Here is a 19,949-nt window from a genome sequence, read left to right as displayed (position 1 = left end):
ATCCACAAATAACTGCAAACAAAAAACAATGTAGCGTTAGGACAAAATTGCATAAAAAATAAACTAAACGAAGTTTGGTGAAGCGGTCAATTCAAGAAATAAAAAATATAGCTAGCTATATTATAACTTGACTGCTATGTCCAAAAAAGAGAACCAATTTCAGGAGAGAGTTCAATAAAACTGATGATATCAACTTAACTTATAGGTCTTGTTGCTACACAGTAACGTTTAAGTGAGAGCTAGCTTCTTAGGTAGATCAAAATTAGATCAACACTGCATCGGCGTGAGTCTAGGCTAGCTACTTTATTTAGAGCGTTAGCCTTCATGTTTAGTCAAGTCAAGTCTTTTATTTGTCAGGTGCACAGAGCAACACAAGGTTAGACTGGGCACTGAAATTCTTAAGACAAGACAACGCAAGCACATGGCATAACATAACATATAAGTACACAGAACAAATTTACATCTATGCTGAGCTTAGATAAGTGAACTTCCTAAAAATACAGATAGCAATAAATAAACGACTATACTAACCCTAACACTAAAACTTCCTAAATTACAGATAACAATAAATAGTACGCTATACTAACCCTAATACACACAAAAAAAAACAAAAAAAAAAACTGTTACAACCATATAACCTAATCTAACCTAAGTGGAGTACAGTGCAGTAGTGCAAATTTGCAGATCAATGACTATGTCAGTGACCAAACAGGAGCCTGGTGGTGAGGTACAGTAGTGCAATGTTGCTGAAAGAGCAACCAGTAGCTGAAAGTGACAGAGTATAAGTGACTGGTGTGCAGTAAAAATGTCCATATCAGTGTCCATTGAGAAGCCTGATGACCCTTGGGTAGAAACTGTTGTCCAGTCTGCGTGTGCGCGACCGGATGTTGCGGTAACGTCTGCCAGAAGGCAACGGGGTAAAGAGACTGAAGGATGTTTAGACTGCAGCACAGTAGCCTAACAGAGTGCTATAGGTGTGGGATGGGTTAATTTATCTCCATAAACTCAGCCAAGTTGCGGTAAAGAATAAGCCAGAGGTACCTTAAGTTTTCTTCCTGACTTTGTTTGCTAAGGTCTTTCATGCAACGCTTTAACAAACTTTAAGGGAATCCTTAAGTATACGACCAAGATAAGGAGAAAACCTTAAATACTTAAGGGAACATTTAAGGTAACCTTAAGGCAGGGCTCCAGACTGCGACCAAATGGTCGCATTTTGCGACCAGTTTTTTAGACAATGCAAGCATTTTTTACAAACACTCGCGCATGTGCGACCGACAAATTTTGAATTCATTGAGTGTGCACAACAGTGTTGCCAGATCCGCGGTTTTCCCGCGGAAAATTGGGATACTTATGAAGTTCTGGATAAAACAGACGCATCGACAATCAACTGGAAATTTTAGCGACTAACTTTTTTTGGGTAGCTTAGCACAACTCGTTCTTTTTTATGAGCTAAAGATTGTGTAGATGCCAGACTGTGGAGCGGGATTAAACGATAACAGGGTTCACCTTACAGCCTAATCCCCTCATTTCCCATACATTGATTCATTTGAGGCAGCCTACCTGCCACAATAAAAAAATTGAATTTCAACGTTAGTTTTTTTCATTGCTACATGCAGCGCATTGTTTCGCTGAGCCCCTTTTTGCCCGCTTGCGATCTCTCTCACTGCAATGGACCCATCTGTGAATAGTCCCCTCTCCCTGTGCACGCTCTGCTGAATCAAAGCGCTGGACAAATGTCTTTTTCCTTCAGAGAAAACGGCATTTCAGTAGAATCAATCAAGTTTACGAACGGTTAGTATCCTAATTCTCTGCACACATTTGTCCAAAACGGATACAAGTTAACTGATAAGTTTGTCTATTTATAACTAGGACTGTGAAAAATAACGCGTTATAATTAAATTACAGGATTAATTTGTTATTTTTGTTTAACGCATTTAACGTAATTCCACCCAATCTGCAACTTCTGGATGAGAAGTTCGTGTTCCAAAAAAACTAAGATCCATTAAAACCAAAGTGATATGCATACTATGCGGGAAGACGTTTTTGCTCTGGATAAGAGCGTCTGCTAAATGACTGAATGCTAAATCTGAATGTTAGCGTTTCACCGAAGCAATACCAGCCTAAAGTAACCTATACCACCTCAACGTGAAGCATGCGTTGGTCGGCGAGGGGAGTTCAAGTAAAATGCGTCAAACCACCCTCACTGAACAGCGTAGGGCTCTCACTAAGACTGTGACAAGGTGACTAGCACAGTTGCCAAATGTATTGCAAAAAGCTGTAGACCGATTGATATTGTTGAGGACGAGGGGTTCGCCAAAGTTTTGAGAGTGGCAACGGGTGACTCGAGCATCAAGGTACCGCAAAATCAAAGACGCACACTAATGAGAAGATTCTGAAAATCGGTCATACGTAATTAATCATGATTAATCCACAGAAACCTGTGATTAATTTGATTTAAAAAAACAAAACATTTCACAGCCCTAATTTCAATCTAAATTATTCGAGTATAATTATGCATTTGCATTTCTGCACAACCATGTAAAAAAGTTAGGCTACTGGGTTATGTATTGATTAATAGTAGGCTATTTATTTACACATGAGGGTAGGGGTGGAACGGTACACTTAAGTCACGGTTCGGTTCATACATCACGGTTCGGTACGAATTCGGTACAATGGAGGGAAAAGCAAAACAAAAATGCAGAAGCAGGGCTCCAGACTAACTAGTCTACATACAAGTCTTAGCTAAATGTCTTAAATGTATGATGCGCTTGTCGATCAGTCCTCCTGCACCACAACACGATAGGCTACTTGCTGAGCAACAGCGCAAACACAAGCAGGGATACAGTAGCAGCAACGCTAGTGCTAAATAAGTATTTGACATGTTCGTAGTCTAGGTATAGCGAAAAATAGCCTAACTTTACTAGACTTATAGCTGCGGTACTAATGCTGAGGGCTTGCTGATATTGCTTTCTTACTAGAACGTGCATTAGTCATATATATAGCAGATGCTCTTATCAAGATCGTCGTATCTATGAGTCGTTGCTAACGTGTGCTGATGTTGTGCACACCCATTACATTCCAAATTTGTAGGTCGTACATGCGCGAGTACGAGTAAAAAATTATTGCACTGTCTCAAAAAATTGTCTGTAGAACTGACAACTTGAAGCAATTTTTTTTTATCGTGTCTCTTTTTTTATTAACCCATCCCACACCTATAGCACTCTTGTTATTCTGTATCACCTACAGTCTCTCCCCTGAGCTAGCTGCAACAGCATCAAGTGTGTAAAGTATTAAATAGTAAGTACCCCACAATCTCCATACTCCATATGTAACTTGTAAACTAAGAGTTATAAAACTGAAAATACAGCATCTCTTATTTATTAAGTACATAGAATACCTCCTCACTAAGTCCTTGTCCTATCCACTAGTGATGTGTCGTTCGTGAGCGATTCGTTCATTTTAAACGAATCCTTACAAGGACTCGGGTGTAACAAGTCCTCTCAAAGAGTGATTTGTTCATTTCCCGACGCGGCCTTTCTACGAGTCTTTGGATCATTTTTCACGTGACCTGCATAGGCTCTGTAGCTAGAGGAAACTAACGATTCGTTAATTTCCCAACTTGGTCTTTCTACGAGTCTTTGGATCATTTTTCACGTGACCTACACTGGCTCTGTACTGGTAGCTAGAGGAAACGAACAATTCGTTCATTTCCCGACTCGGTCTTTCTACAAGTCTTTGGATCCTTTTTTTCACGTGACCCGCGTTGTATTTTTTAGTAGAGGAAACAGTTTCCTCATTCCCTTTCGCGTGGCCGCTGTTTTAGTAAGACGTGAATGATATTCGCTCAAGTCATCATACTGACTGGTTTTGTTATTTTCACTTTATATTTACACTTGCAGTTTAGTGCAGTGTAATTGTTTGCCGTGATAATTAAATGCTAGTGTGATAATACATGACCAAATCATACAAACTGTCATGATACATTATTTTACTTTACTGAACGAGATTCAAAGAACCGAATCCGTAAAATGAACCAAACTTCCCATCACTACTATCCACTTCTCTCTCGCCTGTACGAGAATAGCGTTAAGTGACTGGGAAACCGAAGTCGGCAGGTCCTCTAGCTCATGTGTGTCGCCACCACTCGCCATATTCGTCTTTAGTGCTGCTGCTAGCTATCTCTGACTCACTCGGCTACACAGGTGGCAGCGACAATCAGGGCTAAGGCGGTGCTACAGATTAGGTGTTTCTAAAGAACACTAGTATCTAACATTAGTTCCGCATAACATTAATTAAATTGCACGCAAGTTTTATAAATTTTTATACCGTGTATTCTCCGTGTAATTTCATGCACCGAACCGTGACGCCCGTATCGTACGGTTCGGTGCGAATACATGTACCGTTCCACCCCTATTAGTGGGTGTCTGTTTTTTAATCAACAAAGTAACTAAAGGTCTAAAAAAGGACCTCGACCTGGCTTAGAACGATGACGTTGATGTTGTGCGCTAGTTTGTGTTGTAGTTCCGTAATGGCGGCGGAGAAATATGCGAGCGAAGCCATTCGGTCCGTTGTGGCAACACTGCCGAATATCTATGAACTAAAGCCGGAGCAAGAACAAGTTTTGCTGAGTTTTGTTGGTGGCCATGATATTGTGGCCCTCCTCCCCACGGGGTTCGGGTACAGTTTCATTTTCAAGCAACGGCAGCTAGCTCTGTCACAGTAGTGGTGAAGGAATTGGCTAAGGCGAACACTTGCGATTGCATGCAGCAAGATAACGACCCAAAACACACTCCCAAACACACAAGGAGTTCATCAGGGGCAAGAAATGGAAGGCATTAGACTGGCAAGGGCCGCGTTTCCCAGATTCGATCGTTCTTAAGGACTTAAGAAGGCTCTTAAGAAGGGTTTGGCTAAGAAGGAGTGCTAAGATAGGGGTGTTTCCCAGACGCGTTCTTAACTGCCTTCTTAAGATCCCGCCAAAGAAGCTTCTTAAGAAGCTCTTAGTGGGAGCTGTCCACCGCCGTGGTGTTGAAACTAAATCAATCGATGCCAGGAAAATCGATCACCCACCACTTTATCAGCGCACGAATATCACACAACACCGTGTGGTCCCAAGGCCGTAATCATAATACACATCCCCCCCAATATTCAAATCTGGTCAAAATGTCCCCCCCAATATATTGATATAAAAATATAAATGTTCTACGACAGGCAACCACGCACAATGTCCGAAATTATCAAAAAAAATGTAATTCATACCCCCCAATGTTGACTCCATGGCTACGGCCTTGAGCCCTATACATGATAGTTGATATGAGTTGTGTGATGGTAGTGGTCGTGGGTTTATTGTTGGGAGTAGGCTGGTGCTGATATCTGTGCTTGGTGACTGGTGGTGATGGCGTATAGGGGCTGATAGACATCAAAGAGATTGACAAGCTCCTCTCTGGTCTGGACACCAGCTTGGTGGAGTGCTGCTCGGGATTCGCGGGGGGCGAGGTTGGGGGCTTCATCTTCCGATGATTCCCCATCTTCATCCTCAGGAGGCCACTCATCTGCTCCAACGCGCATTGCTTTGTTGTGCAGCATGGCTGTGACAACAATCACGCGGCAACATTTTACAGGTGACAGGCGCAGCCCCCCCCGACGAACGATGGACACATCGGAAACGACACTTCCACCTGCCAAACATCCGTTCAATGTGGGTCCTGGTGTGTGTGTGGACTTCATTGAACCTCTCCTCCAGTGGTGTTGCTGGGTTGATCATCGGTGTCACGAGGTAGCTCCGGAGAGGGTAGCCACTCCCCGAGGAAGATGCTCCTGCCATAGCTCCTCTGCCAGCTCCTGGCCACCTGGCAACGATGTCTGTGATGAGGCCATTGTGGTCCACTGCCACCTGGGTGTTGATGGCAGGCAGCGTAATGTTTCCTCCCAATCCAGCACGGATCCACCAGGGAGGGATTGTGGATTGGGATCAGTGTGCCATCCACGACACCGATTACCCGGGGGATCCCAGCCATGGCATGAAATCCACTGTGGACCTGGTAGACCTCGTCCCGTGGTGGGCATTTGGATTTGTCCGGGCATGGCGCAGGAGGATCGGTGTCACGGCTGCCACACCCCGTAAAACCGATGCCTTGCTGAGGATGGTGCCGTCCCCCACCACATCCAGGAAGCTCCCCACTGCGTAAAAACGCAGCAAGGCCAGGAGCTGCACCTCCGGGCTAAGGGCAAAATTGCAGCGGGTTGCCCTCCGGATGTGTGGTGACACTAGCGTGACGAGGCGTTGGATCCCAATACGGGGAAGGCGGTACTTGGACTGGACAGCCCGGTCCGACAGCACATTCAGTAGGGAGAAGTGCTGACGCACATAGGCATTTATATAAAATATCTGGAATTGCGCACGGCGACGCTGTTGATTAGCAGCGAGAATATGCTGTATTGCAGCCATGGTGTCTCACTCGCGTGGACTTCAGCAAAGCCTTTATAGACTGAGGTGCCTCGATCTCTTGATGAGGTTGCAGCCGAGTTCAATTACACCTGTCAGTTTCCCTGATATCTGTGAAATACCACTGGATTGTTGATGTTTTTATATCTAATGTAAACTCATGCAGATGCCGAATGTTTGTGAAAACGTAATGAGTGATGGTAATGATGATTCAATTAATTTATGTAGCTACAGGAAAACATGGGGAATTATTTATTTTTATATCGTTATTTTTCTTCTTATGCTATTATATTTCTTGCGTCAGTGTTCTGCAGCTGTGGGCGCACATTTATCATCATGGTTTTAGTATTCCTTTGAGTGTCAGATATAACTTTCCCTGACGCGGCTGCAGGGGGCGTTTGGTCGCTAAGAAGGTTGGTAAGAGTGGGTCAGGCTGATCTTACATTTCCTTCTTAGTGAAAGATCTTCTTAAGCTAAGAACGACTCTGGGAAACGTCCTTCTTTAAGAGCGCTCTTAAGAAGCTCTTGGCGCTTAAGAGCTTCTTAACGAATCTGGGAAACGCGGCCAAGGTCAATATCCAGACTTAAACCCTATATAGCATGCATTTTACCTGCTTAAGAGGAGACTGAAGGGAGGGAACCCTACAAAACAAACAACAACTGAAAGAGGCTGCGGTGAAAGCCTGGGAAAGTATCACAAAAGAAGAATGCAAAAGTTTGGTGATGTCAATGGGTCACAGACTTGCTGCAGTTATTGAAAGCAAAGGATTTGCAACTAACTATTAAGTCTTATCCACTTAAATATATTTTAAGTTTATCTGTTCCAATACTTTTGCTCACATGACAAATGGGTGGGTTTGACCAAAAGGTGATATTTTTTAAGTTGTGCATCAGATCCAGATGTAAATACCTGGAAATAAAAGCTGAAATGTTGATCTCTGGTTTCACGTTCATCGTTTGATGTCAAGCCCAAATGTTTTCAGTCTGCAGCAAAAATAAAAAATTGGCCTCACTGTTCCAATACTTGTGGAGGGCACTGTATATCTATATTTATTAATAATAAATCATATAATAATCCCATATTAAATCACAATTGCAATATTAGTAAAATTAATCGCAATTAGCTTATTTCCGAAATCGTTCAGCCCTACTCAGAATGTTAGAGTGATCAATGTAGATCAAACAAATTTGATGCCAAGTGGGGCTGACAGCCGGTAGCCCCACTACAGCGTCATTTCGTATTTCAGACCTGTTTGGCTGTCTGTCTGTCTGGCACCAACATTAGTCAGCAAGAAGAGCAAGGAAGTAGATTGTGAAGCTAACAAGCTAGCTAAGACAAACGACAGATAACTTGAGAAAATGAATAAAGTGGATTTCATAGTCGAGCACAGGTTTGAAAACCTTAATTTGGAGGAGAAACTTTGTGCCCATCAGCCACGGGAAATTGTCATCACTCAAACTGCTGGTAAAAGTAACAACGGTTAGCATACAAAAGAAGGCACTCTTCTGTTTTCCATGTCTGCTATTTGGTGGAGATGGTACTTGGTCAAGGAAAGGTTGCAAAGATTTGAAACATCTTTCTGAGAGGATTGCAAAATATATGAGAGCAGCGAGAGTCATCTGGACAATGCTGTGAAATTGGGCTCACTTGGAAGGGTAAATGTTGCAGCCCAAGTTGACAGTGCATACAGGCGCTCCATTGAGCAGCATAACAAACAGGTGGAGGAAAACAGGTACGTTCTCAGTCGGATCATAACATGTATTAGGAACATGTAGGAAGAACCGCCGCGCCACCTTTCTCTTCAAGTGTGCCCTCAAGCCTTGGTGAGTGACAGCATATTTTATCATCATGCCTTTGTGGTGCTGGTCCTTGCATTGGTCATATTTTTGTGCTGGATCGATTGATATAAACCCCTCAAAAAAAGTTTGGAAAGTTTGTCGGGCAGTTTGTCGGGCCGCCACGACAAGTTTGGTTATTTTTGGTAAATGATTCCTCCCCTTCAATAATACCAATTGGTATTGTATTTTATATCATTGGAAAGCCTGATTAGTCACCTTTACAACGAGGTACAACTTGTAAGGATCGTGCATTCGTGGAATGAGCAACACAGCTAACCGTGGCTAGCGGCCCCAAAAAATTTGCTAAAATCCTCTGCAATATTCTTCTGTTGGTATTCACTCTCGTTTTGAGCTTCAAGTGGGATCAGCTTGTCCATGCGTATTGTTGTAAAGTTGTCTTTCTGCTTTGCCTTCAGTCGTTTTGAGCTCATTGTTGTTCGCGTAGGCACATTGGTTCTGAGCTTGATTGAATTCCTAGTTTAGGTTTGTAAATGTGACTGTGGTCATTTTACATGTGTGTGAGAGAGAAGGAGAGCAATTACACAAGAAGGTCTCTCTCTCTCCAGTATGTGTACTACAACACCTGGGGCCTGATCCATAAAGGCCGCTCAAATAAATTGGACTGAAAGTCCCAAACCAGACTTGAATTTGCTTAACAAGTCAAGTGGGGCTAAAGCGGTTCCATAAAGGCCAATTTCAGCTCCCGCAGTCCTACTAATTCAAGTCAGATTTAAGTAGTCAAGCTATTGGCGCATGCACCCTATTCTTAAGCAGCGCGAGAGGTAAAACATGGATCATACAATCCACCACGGCAAAAGCAATGCGCACGGCCACGTGACTTCCAAAAAGAACGTTCCCTGTAAGCCTTGTACTATGACAGCTCCCTCATCCACCGCTTCATCAAAATGAAACGACACGCCATAATTGACGTGAACGATAGGCTACATAGGTCGAGGTCCTTTTTTAGACCTTCAGTTCTTCGTTGATTAAAAAACAGACACCCTCTACACATGTACATTTTCTTTTTTGACAGTTTTAAATAAATAGCCTACTAATAATCAATACATAACCCAGTAGTCTAACTTTTTAACATGGTTGTGTCGGGAAACTGGAGGATGTTGCCTATGGATTTAGGTTTGTTTTGCAATTGTAGACATGTTATGTTAACAACTATATAGCTATGATAATTATACTCAGATAATTTAGATTGAGATAGGCCTATGCCTGATGCCTACAGTAAACATTTGAAATCACAAACTACGCTACGTAACGTCAAATCATTGTTCATCATGGTTTAATGCATTAGGCAAAATTTTGGAGCCTATGTAGGCTATTCAGTGTTTCCCACAGATTAGAAATCTAATTGTGGCGGGGAGGGGTGGAGGTTGTCAGGTTGACGTTGTGACTGTGTGCATATGTGGGAAAGACGCATGAGTGACAGAGGGTGACGGAGGGAGAGCAGGGGAAAGGAAATGCAGCTGAACGAATACGCTGCGTGTTTTAACCTAAATAGCGATAAAAAAATGTTTTACGAAACGCAATGTGTGGCGGCCGGTGTTGATTCTGTGGCGCACCGCCACAAATTAGTCTATGTGTGGGAAACACTGCTATTTAAGTAGATTTTCTATCAATGTTGAACATGAAAATGAGAATATCCGTGGTAAATCATTGTTTTCCCGTTGGGTCAGTGTTACAGGAAGGTCTGGTTAAGCACCAAGTCACGCTAAGCCTGACAGTTAGCCTGCCCCGGACCAGACTAGTTTTCCAGCCTAAGTTTCCATAGTAACCGATTTTATAACCAATCAGGGTTGGGTTATAAAAAATTATCCAAATTTTGAACATCCCACGGAGCACCATTAAAGCCATTATAAAAAATTTTAAAGAATATGGCACCACAACAAACCGGGCAAGAGAGGGCCCCCCACCAAAACTCACGGACCAGGCAAGGATGGCAAAAAAGAGACCAAAGATAACCCTAAAGGAGCTGCAAAGCTCCACTGCGGAAATCTGTCCATAGGACCACTTTAAGCCGTACACTCCACAGAGCTGGGCTTTACGGAAGAGTGGCCAGAAAAAAGTAAAAAAATAAACAAACACTTTGTGTTTGCCAAAAGGCATGTGGGAGACTCCCCAAACATATGGAAGAAAGTACTCTGGTCAGATGAGACTAAAAATTAGCTTTTTGGCCATCAAGAAAATAAAATCTGGACCGTGTGAACACTAACCAGACCTAATTAAAAATGCAACAAAGTAGCAACTCATCCACTGATTCGGACCAAGCAAACGGACTAATAGGTGTGAAAGCACCCTAATTCTGTGGGAACCACTGCCTCTAGTATTCACATGTCATTCAGCATTCTGACTCTCAATAGTATTGGCTGGCCACCCCTCACAGTCTTAAGGATGTCTCTCTTTTTCTGACATTTACATTTAGTCATTTACATTGTCATTTAGCAGACGCTCTTATCCAGAGAGACTTACAGTAAGTACAGGGACATTCTCCCCGAGGGTGAAGTGCCTTGCCGAAGGACTCAACGTCATTTGCACGACCGGGAATCAAACCAACAACCTTCTGATTAATAGCCCGACTCCCTAACCACTCAGCCATCTGACCCCCAGATAGCTTTTCTTGCCCTTTTTCTCTTTGACTCTTCTGTCCCTTTTGCTCTCCAGTTCTATTTCATATCTCTCACAAGCCCTTGTTCTTTGTCACATTCTATTTTATTCCTAACCTACTCATTCTCAATGTATGCCATTCCCATAAATTCATAGTCCATGCTTTTTAAAAGGACCTCAACTTCGCACAGTAATTTTACACACACACGCACAACTGTGAAAGCACATATTGTACTGTACAGTCCTGTATTTGTGCACTGCAATGATCCAAAACAAGTGTGTTAAAAAGAAAATATATATATATATCAAGTGGATTTAACCCTTTAGGTAATATATCAGAGCAGCTATGTCTGAGCACAAGAAAATCAACACGTGTCAGTGTTTCCCCTAGGATTTTTTTTAGCAGGTCTGTCCGACCCCCCCCCCCCTCCCCCTTAGCCGAAATAAAGTTCTAACCCTATATTTTGGAGTAGGTTAATGTAATAGTCTAATAACAAATGTAATATTGCATATATTTTTGTCCTATTTTCCGTAAAGCAATACAGTTAGGCTACTTAAAGGATGTTCTAAAAGGCAGAAATATGCTGCTAATTCATAATTAACGTAACAACTTATTGTAAATAGTCAGTAGCCTAGCCTATCGATCAAGGTACTCGAAAGCATGTACATTGTCGGCTTCATTTGATCTTGATAGGCTAAGCATTCTGTAGCAAATAATAACAATATACCCACTTAATTAAAACTACTTCAGCATAATAATGCACTTAAAATACAAACGTGAGCAAGGGCAGCAATCGCTAGCGAATCAAGAGGCACGCAATTATGCTAGCAGGGGAAGAATACAAACAACAAAAATCACCAGTTAACTTAAATTTGCAATAACTGTAGACTAATTGTTAGAAAGACCAGACACCGCAACAGGTTGCGCATGCGCAGAGATCGGGAGTAGGAGTTCGCAGCAAAAACACCAGAAGAGTCTGCACGGTGCTAGTCCGGTGGTTATTCCTATATACAGAAGTTTAATTTGTACAATTAGTCGTGTTACCTGTTCTCAGACATGTTTGTGCGTCACTGACGAAACGTCAGTCGTTTTTTACTGTTATTTCAATGTACGCGAGAATTCAGGACTGTAATGACGTTGGTTTGGTTAGCAGCTGGCATGTTAGAGTTTGTTAGTATGTGAAGACGTTAGCTGTATGTCTGGCTACTCTAAACGCAGTTTAGGTTAACTGTTATTAATGTTTGTGAGTATGTTAGACTTGTGTAATATGTGTAAGCTCTCAGTTATTATTAATTGTAATGTGAATGAGTATTCTATTTCACCCGCAAAGATGCACGTTACCGACTTGGTTATAATTATAGGTTACTGAAACGGACGTAAATGAGCACTAGATGGCAGCAAAATCACATAGTAATCACCATTATTATGCTGTTATTAGCAATTGGTTGTGTGTCTGCGATATGTTTATATTAGGGATGTCACAAGAACGGATACTTACGGTACCTTACGATGCTAAAATAACAAAACACCGACGATGCCCATTTTTTTGAAGCACCGTAAGTACCGTGAGCGCCGATGCCAGATGTTAGCATCGGTGCTGCGCCTTCAGGAGTGTTCCAGTCGACGTTTACATTAAGAAAAACAAGATAACAACTGCTGCTTTTGCGATCGCCCCGCTTCGCCTTGTTGACAAGAAAGGCAAAAAAAGTAGTTTGCGTTTGAGGCAGATGACCGTGGCGTTATAATTAATCCGCAGGAGCCATTATGCAAAAAACGCTACCGCAGTCTTCAGACCAAGGGGGAATACTTCCAATTTAGCTAAGCACCTGAAAGATCGTCATCTGGATTTGTTTAAAGAATTCAAGGCAAGTTCTGATTCAGTTCCAGAAGAGGCGCAGCACCGATGCTAACATCTGGCATCATACAAAATAAATCAATGTTCGTTGAAGTCGCGGCGAAATTCTGAATACATCCAAAGAATGCTCTTTTTCTGTTTGTTTAATCTGTCATACTAAAATACACGTTACACGATGTTTGAGATGGTGGGCACGTGTGTTACAATGGCTTATGTACATAGTTTAGGTTAGCTGTAGTTTTAACGTTAGCCCATAGCTTAGAAGGTAAACTCATGTCATGTTCATCTTGTTAGCTGAATGGCTTAATTGCACTTTTATGTTGTGCTATGCTCTATTGCACATGTTTTGTATGTCTTTGTATGACATTTTGCTATTTTTCAAATATTTTTCAATGGAATCTTAGACAATCCCCTTTTTTTTACCATGGTATCGAAATTGGCATCGAGAATCGTGTTATTTTAATGGTATTGGCACCGACTACTGAATTTTTGGTATCGTGACACCCCTAGTTTATATTAAACCTGTATGTGAATGATATGTATGCATACTAATGTATAATCTGTATTTGATTCTCCTTTGATAGACCACAAACAAGAAGATAAACTAGTTACACTAATATGCCTGAATCCTGTGTATTGCTGTGCTGCCTACAATAGCCACATAACTTCAGAAGAACGCATTCCGACTCCAGAGGTGTTCTAACAGACACACCAGGGCGACACCACCATATCTGAACCTGAACCTATACAGTCCTTTAACCCGAACTGTTTATCAGTTTTACACTAATACAATAACAGGCTTTAATGAACTGAAAACATGAGTTATACGACTTACAGTTCTCAAGGACGTACACACACAATCTCAACTGCGCTGTGAAGCGCGTGTCCTTGCTATTCTCCAACATGCACTCTAACAATCACTGCTGATAGACGGCCTAAAATCTTGTACAGCCCTATTTCTGATACCGTGGCGGCAGAAATTTAGCCGTGGCGGGCCGCCACGACAAAATCAACATAGGGGAAACACTGCGTGTGTTGACCACTTACTTCAGTTCACTCTGATGAAAACGAACAAGCATGCCAAAATGTCTCATCCAAAATTCAAATAGTCTTCCAAAAATCTTTAATTAAATTTACCAGTTTTAAAAGGATTAACATTTACTTTTAGTCAAGATTTGGTTTGAAGTCAAGGTTTTTCGTAATGACCAAACAGCTATGGAGTCACGCAAACAGCAAGCCAGTTTTAGATGGGTGCTTTTCTGAACAAATGACATGACTCTTTTGGCTGCAAGGACTGATATAGGATATTGGTAAACTCACAAACACATGCACACACTCAGTATGACACATGTAACAACCTCAGATGTAGTTCGAGGCTGTTCTTAATCCAATATCATAGTAAGCATTTCCTCCCATCTACATATTAAAAGACATGAAAAAATTAGGGATGCACGATATTGAATTTTAGCCGATATTCGATATGACGATATTTACAAGCTCATTTTGGCCGATTGCCGATGCCGATACCGATATATACACCTCTGCTTTTTAATTATTGAAAAGTCTAGAATTAATCTGTTATTATGATGGGGTACTTGCTGTAGATACGGGACATTAAAAACTTGCTTTGTATCATTTTAGAAATAGACATTCACTCATGAAAACGATTGAAATGATTTCAAATATGGCAGATTTATTTATATTTTCACGTCACAATTTTCATACTTGAACAGTACCTCCTTGAACTTGAACAACTACAGTTTCCTTAAAACTGTGTTGTTGACAATGACACATTCTTGACACATATGCACAGAAATGCAGCTGTAACTCTGTAAACTTAAAATGTATCGCATCACTGACACTTAAACTCCGCAAATAGCCATTTTGTCACCATCCGTCGATACTGTGAAGTCCTGCAACACAGCCGACATGTTGAATCATGTTGTTGGCGCTCATAGTAACTTCTAAAACTGATCGTTCCAATCCTTGATTCTGATTGGCTATATCGCGTTCCATGTTGTTGTAAAATCCAGCATAACCTTACAGGTTGTCCTCATAACATTCTTTGACATTCCATAAAAAAACACAGCAAAGGTGTGCATCTGGCTATACTTTGTAGGGGCGGAAGAATGACGGTTTATTATTAAACTATTTTGTTTCTAATTGTTTATAGCCTATTTATGAAACCATATCAAATATTTGTAGCAACAGTTTTAGAAAAGCAATAAGCCCCGCAAGTCCGTGGTTTACGCTGATTTTAGAACAGGTAACCCAGCTAACACATGACGTTGCGGCAACGTTGTCAGTAAGTGCTCAGTTGGTAACCCGCGACGTTACATTCTGGCAACGTCTTGGCAACGTCGTAGCAACATTATAAAGGGAATGTTGCCAGTTGGTCCCATGGACAACGTTGCCGCGACGTCGTACCTTGGCCGGCTGGTAACGTTATTTTTTGGTCCCATGGACAACGTTGCCGCGACGTCGTACCTTGGTCGGCTGGTAACGTCATTTTAAGGTCCGTGGGCAACGTTGCCGCGACGTCCTACCTTGGTCGGCTGGTTACGTAATTTTTTGGTCCCATGGACAACGTTGCCGCGACGTTGTACCTTGGTCGGCTGGTAAACACAGGCAGGGATACAGTAGCAGCAACGCCGGCCCTGGTCCCTTACATATACAAAAAAACACGGACGTTGATGGAGCGCGAGTTGTCAGCTGAACCCTCCGTTTCACTAACGACTGATGGTTGGACTTCTCGTGCAACCGAAAGCTACCTCACGGTGACTGCTCATTTTATTGACTGAGTGGGAAATGAAAGCGTCATTTCTACAGACACGGCCCCTGTATGAGCAGCACACAAGCACTCACCTAGCTGGATAAAAGCGTCTGCTATACTAAATGCACGTTCTAGTAAGACAGCAATATCAGCGAGCCCTCAGCATTAGTACCGCAGCTAAAAGTCTAGGAAAGTTTAGGCTATTTTTCGCTATTCTTACACTACGTACATTCATATTTAGCACTAGCGTTGCATGAGCTAAGGCAGGGCTACAGATTGTCCCTAAAGAACACGAATATCTTACAGTAGTTCGGCATTACATTAATTAATTTGCACGCGAGTTTTATTAATTTTTATACCGTGTATTCTCCGTGTAATTTCAAGAGCCGAACCGTGACGCCCGTACCGTACGGTTCTGTATGAATACATGTACCGTTCCACCCTTAGTGGGCTGACGTTTAACAAGTGGTGGGAGACCATGAACAGAATGGAGGAGAAAGAGTTTAAAAAGACGAGGCATGCAGAGAAGACAGAGGCTGAAATCGAAGCGTTAGCAAAGGCAAGGAATGAAGCCGGCACTATAAATACGATATGGGCCGTCCACTGTTTTCAATCTGTTGCGTGGCAACGATTTATGTAGGAACTATACTTTGCAGTGGCGGAAGAATTACGGTTTATTATTAAACAATTTTGTTTCTTAAATTTGATTGTCTTTATTTATGAAACCATATCAAATATTTGTAGTAACAGTTTTAGAAAAGCAATAAGGCCCGCAAGTCCGTGTTTTGGCTGATTTTAGAACAGGTAAGGGGAGTTGTTATGCACAACCCGACAGGCATTAGGGAATCGGGCTAGTAATCAAAGGTCGCTGGTTCGATTCCCGGCCATGCCAAATGACGTTGTGTGCGGGCAAGGCACTTCACCCTACTTGCCTCGGGGAGAATGTCCCTGTACTTACTGTGGTCGCTATGGATAAGAGCGTCAGCTAAATGACTAAATGTAAATGTAATTAAACATTTGGTTCGCGTGCGCATAATTTGCACGTCACCCTATCGGCCAGGTACATCGGCAGAAAGTTTCATATCTGCAGATGCCGATAATTAAGTTTGAAGCTTTTATCTGCCGATACCGATGACGTGCAGACATTATCGTGCATCCCTAGAAAAAACAACACTATAGAATAGTGGGTTCATCATATGTTTATGATGAAATTAACTACAATATTTATTTAATCAGTCAGTAGTGCTACCTACCAACTATTTACCCAACTCGTAACCTAATTCCCATTACGCTACGTAGTAAGGGATACCTCACATCTGTATCTTAAAATAAAATGGAAGTAGAATGCCCCCTGTGAAAACCACAGACACTGTTAGTGACACTTACCAGCTGTCTTCATCCTCAACCTCCACCCCCTCCTCTTCTAGGTCCAGAACATCCACTTCATCCAGAGCAGACTGGTCCACTCCTGAGTCACTCTCCGCCATGGTCTCTGACTCATAGCTATCCAGAGAAGGGCTGTCTGGGGTTAGGCATCCCTGCTCCAGAATCTGCCCCTGTCCTTGACCTCCATTACAGCAGGGCAGGGTTAGGAAGCCCTCGCACGCACTCCCATCCTCATCCTCGCCGTCATCCTCCTCTAGCCTGTTAGTCTGAGGCAGAGGAGACATATCCTTGCAGCTGTTACTGTCTAGCGGGGGAGACAGCTCAAAGTCACGGCTACTCAGTTCCTCAACTCTGTCCACCAAACTCAGGGGTGCATTTGTCACCTCATCACAGGAGAGATGTTTGTTGATGTTGCTGCCTACAGGGTGGTTGCTGTTTGTAGCTCCACCATGGTGGATGTTTTTGCCCCTGTTGCGGAGACTTTGGTTTTGGACCTCCAGTCTTCGTACAAGCTCCTGCAACTTGCGTACCTCCTCCAGCTCCACCCCTGCAAGCTCCTGGTCCTCCTCTTCATATCCCGGCGCAGAGTTCTTAATCAGCCCGCTGGTGCTGCTGCCATGGTCTGCCTGCGGCTGGAGTACTCCTGCACTATCCGGCACCACCATGATACCCGCTCTAGATAAGAGATAAAGAAAAGTGAGAAAAGATGCCTACAGGAGTTAAAGATCACCAGTCTAATGCACCTAACCAATAATTGTTGAAACAAAAACACCACCATGTACCCGACGCTTTGGCATATCACTTGTTAAGTGTTATATTAACATATTTGGTAATAAACTGCACTGAAATGGTAGTCGGAAGGCTATTTTGTTGAGCTCACACGGACACTATATTGCTCCATGATTTCATTAAATATTGTACCCGAGCTGGGTTTAGCTATTGTTTGGTTACTTTGCATTCAAACCAATAAGAACTGTCCGAGCTACAGTAAAAGTAGCTTAGCTACAGTATTCGTCAAAAATCGCAAGCAACGGTCGATCCATAAACATTAATCAATGTTGCATGATGTACACGCCAGTTAACATTATAGTATCTCTGCTATTCAAATGATGAAACGGTAAATGATCTCTAGATAACCAATCTAGCCAACACGCTAAGCAAAACAAGCCTACCAGAAGAGCCGGTGTAGTCTTGTATTGGACGCTGTATGTAAATGTAATTGCTCAGTCGCTAACTCGCAAGATTCTAGGCGCGAAAGTGTACGTCCATAGATAAAGTGCAACCATATACTGAAATGTAATTCAAACCAAAAAGCTACATGTTAAGCCAAGTCTATAGTTACACCATCTGCTAGATTTTTTCCAAGAAAAGCTAATACCAAATAGTAGCTTCTAGCTAGCTAGTTACTAGCAAACTAGCTGGATGATGGACAGTAGTTAGCCCAATCAAATTCACAGGATTACCAGTATTGTCTCCTCCCCTTGTTTTCGACGCTTTAACGCTAGTTCTTCTTAAAGGATCTGGGAAACCCGGCCAAAAGCGTTTCCACGGCATTTAGAAATATACAACCGCGCAAATCTCAATTTATATCTGAAATGCATGAGCAGGCGTCAAACAAAACAGGTACTTTATGTAGCAAGCTTTGTATATTTCTATATTAGACATTCTCTGCCGGGACCACGTTATTCCTCAAACAACAAGAAGAATAACTGTGCGTTTACACTGCAGCGACACGAATCGCTTGCCATCGCTTGCCTTCCCCCAGTTCGGGGGCGTATCAAACATATTAATGTAGAATTGTAGTTCTCTAAAGTCACTGTTGTAGTTGTCATGGCTAAGTGTGCAGACCATAGAGTTAATAGGTGCGTTCGACATGACCCGTCTTCATGCGGCGCCGCAGCCGGCTGCAGGCGGCTGACTTGAGACGGTGATTCTGGTTAGACTTTTTGGCTGTTTATCAATCCACGTTTTTTCCGTTCTTGTGTTCTTGCGAACTCGTTTGACGTCATCTTTTATTGCCCAAGTATGGTTCCAATCCAAAGAACACTAGTCACCAAGAACGCCAATAATACCCGGAAATGTTCCTGATCCGCCCCTTTTATCGAGGATGCATCGGATCAGTGGCGGATTTAGTGATTTGGGGGCCCCAGGCGAAGACAGGCATGGGGCCCCCTTAACTCCTATTCTTACTCTTTTCAATCCATATACTCATTATTAATATATATATATATATATATATATATATGGATTGAAAAGAGTAAGAAGATATTGATAAGCTATAGCAGCCTCAGTTGAAAAGTTGGATCAAATGAAGATATTGGGCAATGCGGTGAAAACGGACCTAACCTCTATGACTTTGTCACCTATTACCCTTCTAGGGATATTTTCAAGCATTTAGCCTACTCATATTGCATTGATTCATCAAGAACCCCCTTTGAAACAAGCTTTTGTAAAAACATTGTCACCGGCAGTATTTCAGATGGAATGGCAATTCAAACAGTACAGTAGTTACCATCTGTTAACTGAAAATAGGCCCCCAAAAACGTACATAAGCTTGACAATTATTTAGGGGGAAATGCTTAATTCAAAAAACGTTTGCTGGAGGCGATCATTGTCAGTACTAATGCCAAATCTGGTCTCAGTCTAGAGCACTGCGTGGAGAAGCTGACCCCGGTAAATTGTGCTACGAGCAAGCTAGCCTAGCTGCTGTTGCTAGCCAAACTTCACTGAGCAGCACTTGTGCTAGCTGCCGCATCATTGAAAACCAGTGGAGAAAAATTATGTTTCCTTCTGTAGTTTCAGTTTGGCAATTACTTGTTTACCCTCCTCTTTTGTCTTTCTCTTTTGTGCTCCGCTTGGGGAGTTTCGTTACATTTAGCAAATTGGTTTTTGCATTCACTTCACTCTTCTACTGTCTCACATTAACAAACTGATATGATGTGCTTTGCTGCGCAGTTGCTGCAATCGATGGAATAGTCCACAGAAGTATCGGGTGGGAGGGGAAGCCTGCGTTGACACAAATAGTATAAACGCT

General features: G+C 42.3%; 1 protein-coding gene across 6 annotated transcripts in view; it reads right to left on the bottom strand.

The window, feature by feature from the left end:
* Positions 1-18,808, bottom strand: part of zgc:66447 (SLAIN motif-containing protein-like) — a 44,930-nt gene extending 26,122 nt beyond the window's left edge. For 4 of the 6 annotated variants that reach the window (XM_047051245.1, XM_047051246.1, XM_047051242.1 and 1 more), the window contains exons 1-2: positions 18,088-18,348; positions 16,916-17,590 (exon numbers count right to left, since the gene is read on the bottom strand). In XM_047051245.1, coding sequence (XP_046907201.1) covers positions 16,916-17,580 — 665 coding nt within the window. In that variant the 5' untranslated portion in view covers positions 17,581-17,590; positions 18,088-18,348. Of the gene's footprint in view, positions 1-16,915; positions 17,591-18,087; positions 18,349-18,378; positions 18,720-18,763 lie in introns of those variants that run through there. The other 2 variants (XM_047051244.1, XM_047051243.1) reach the window with 2 other exon arrangements.
* Positions 18,809-19,949: the final 1,141 nt, after the last annotated feature.

The sequence above is a fragment of the Hypomesus transpacificus genome, unplaced genomic scaffold (genome assembly GCF_021917145.1).
Source record: "Hypomesus transpacificus isolate Combined female unplaced genomic scaffold, fHypTra1 scaffold_143, whole genome shotgun sequence".
NCBI classification, from domain to species: Eukaryota; Metazoa; Chordata; class Actinopteri; order Osmeriformes; family Osmeridae; genus Hypomesus; species Hypomesus transpacificus.
This window is presented reverse-complemented; position numbering and strand designations above follow the sequence as displayed.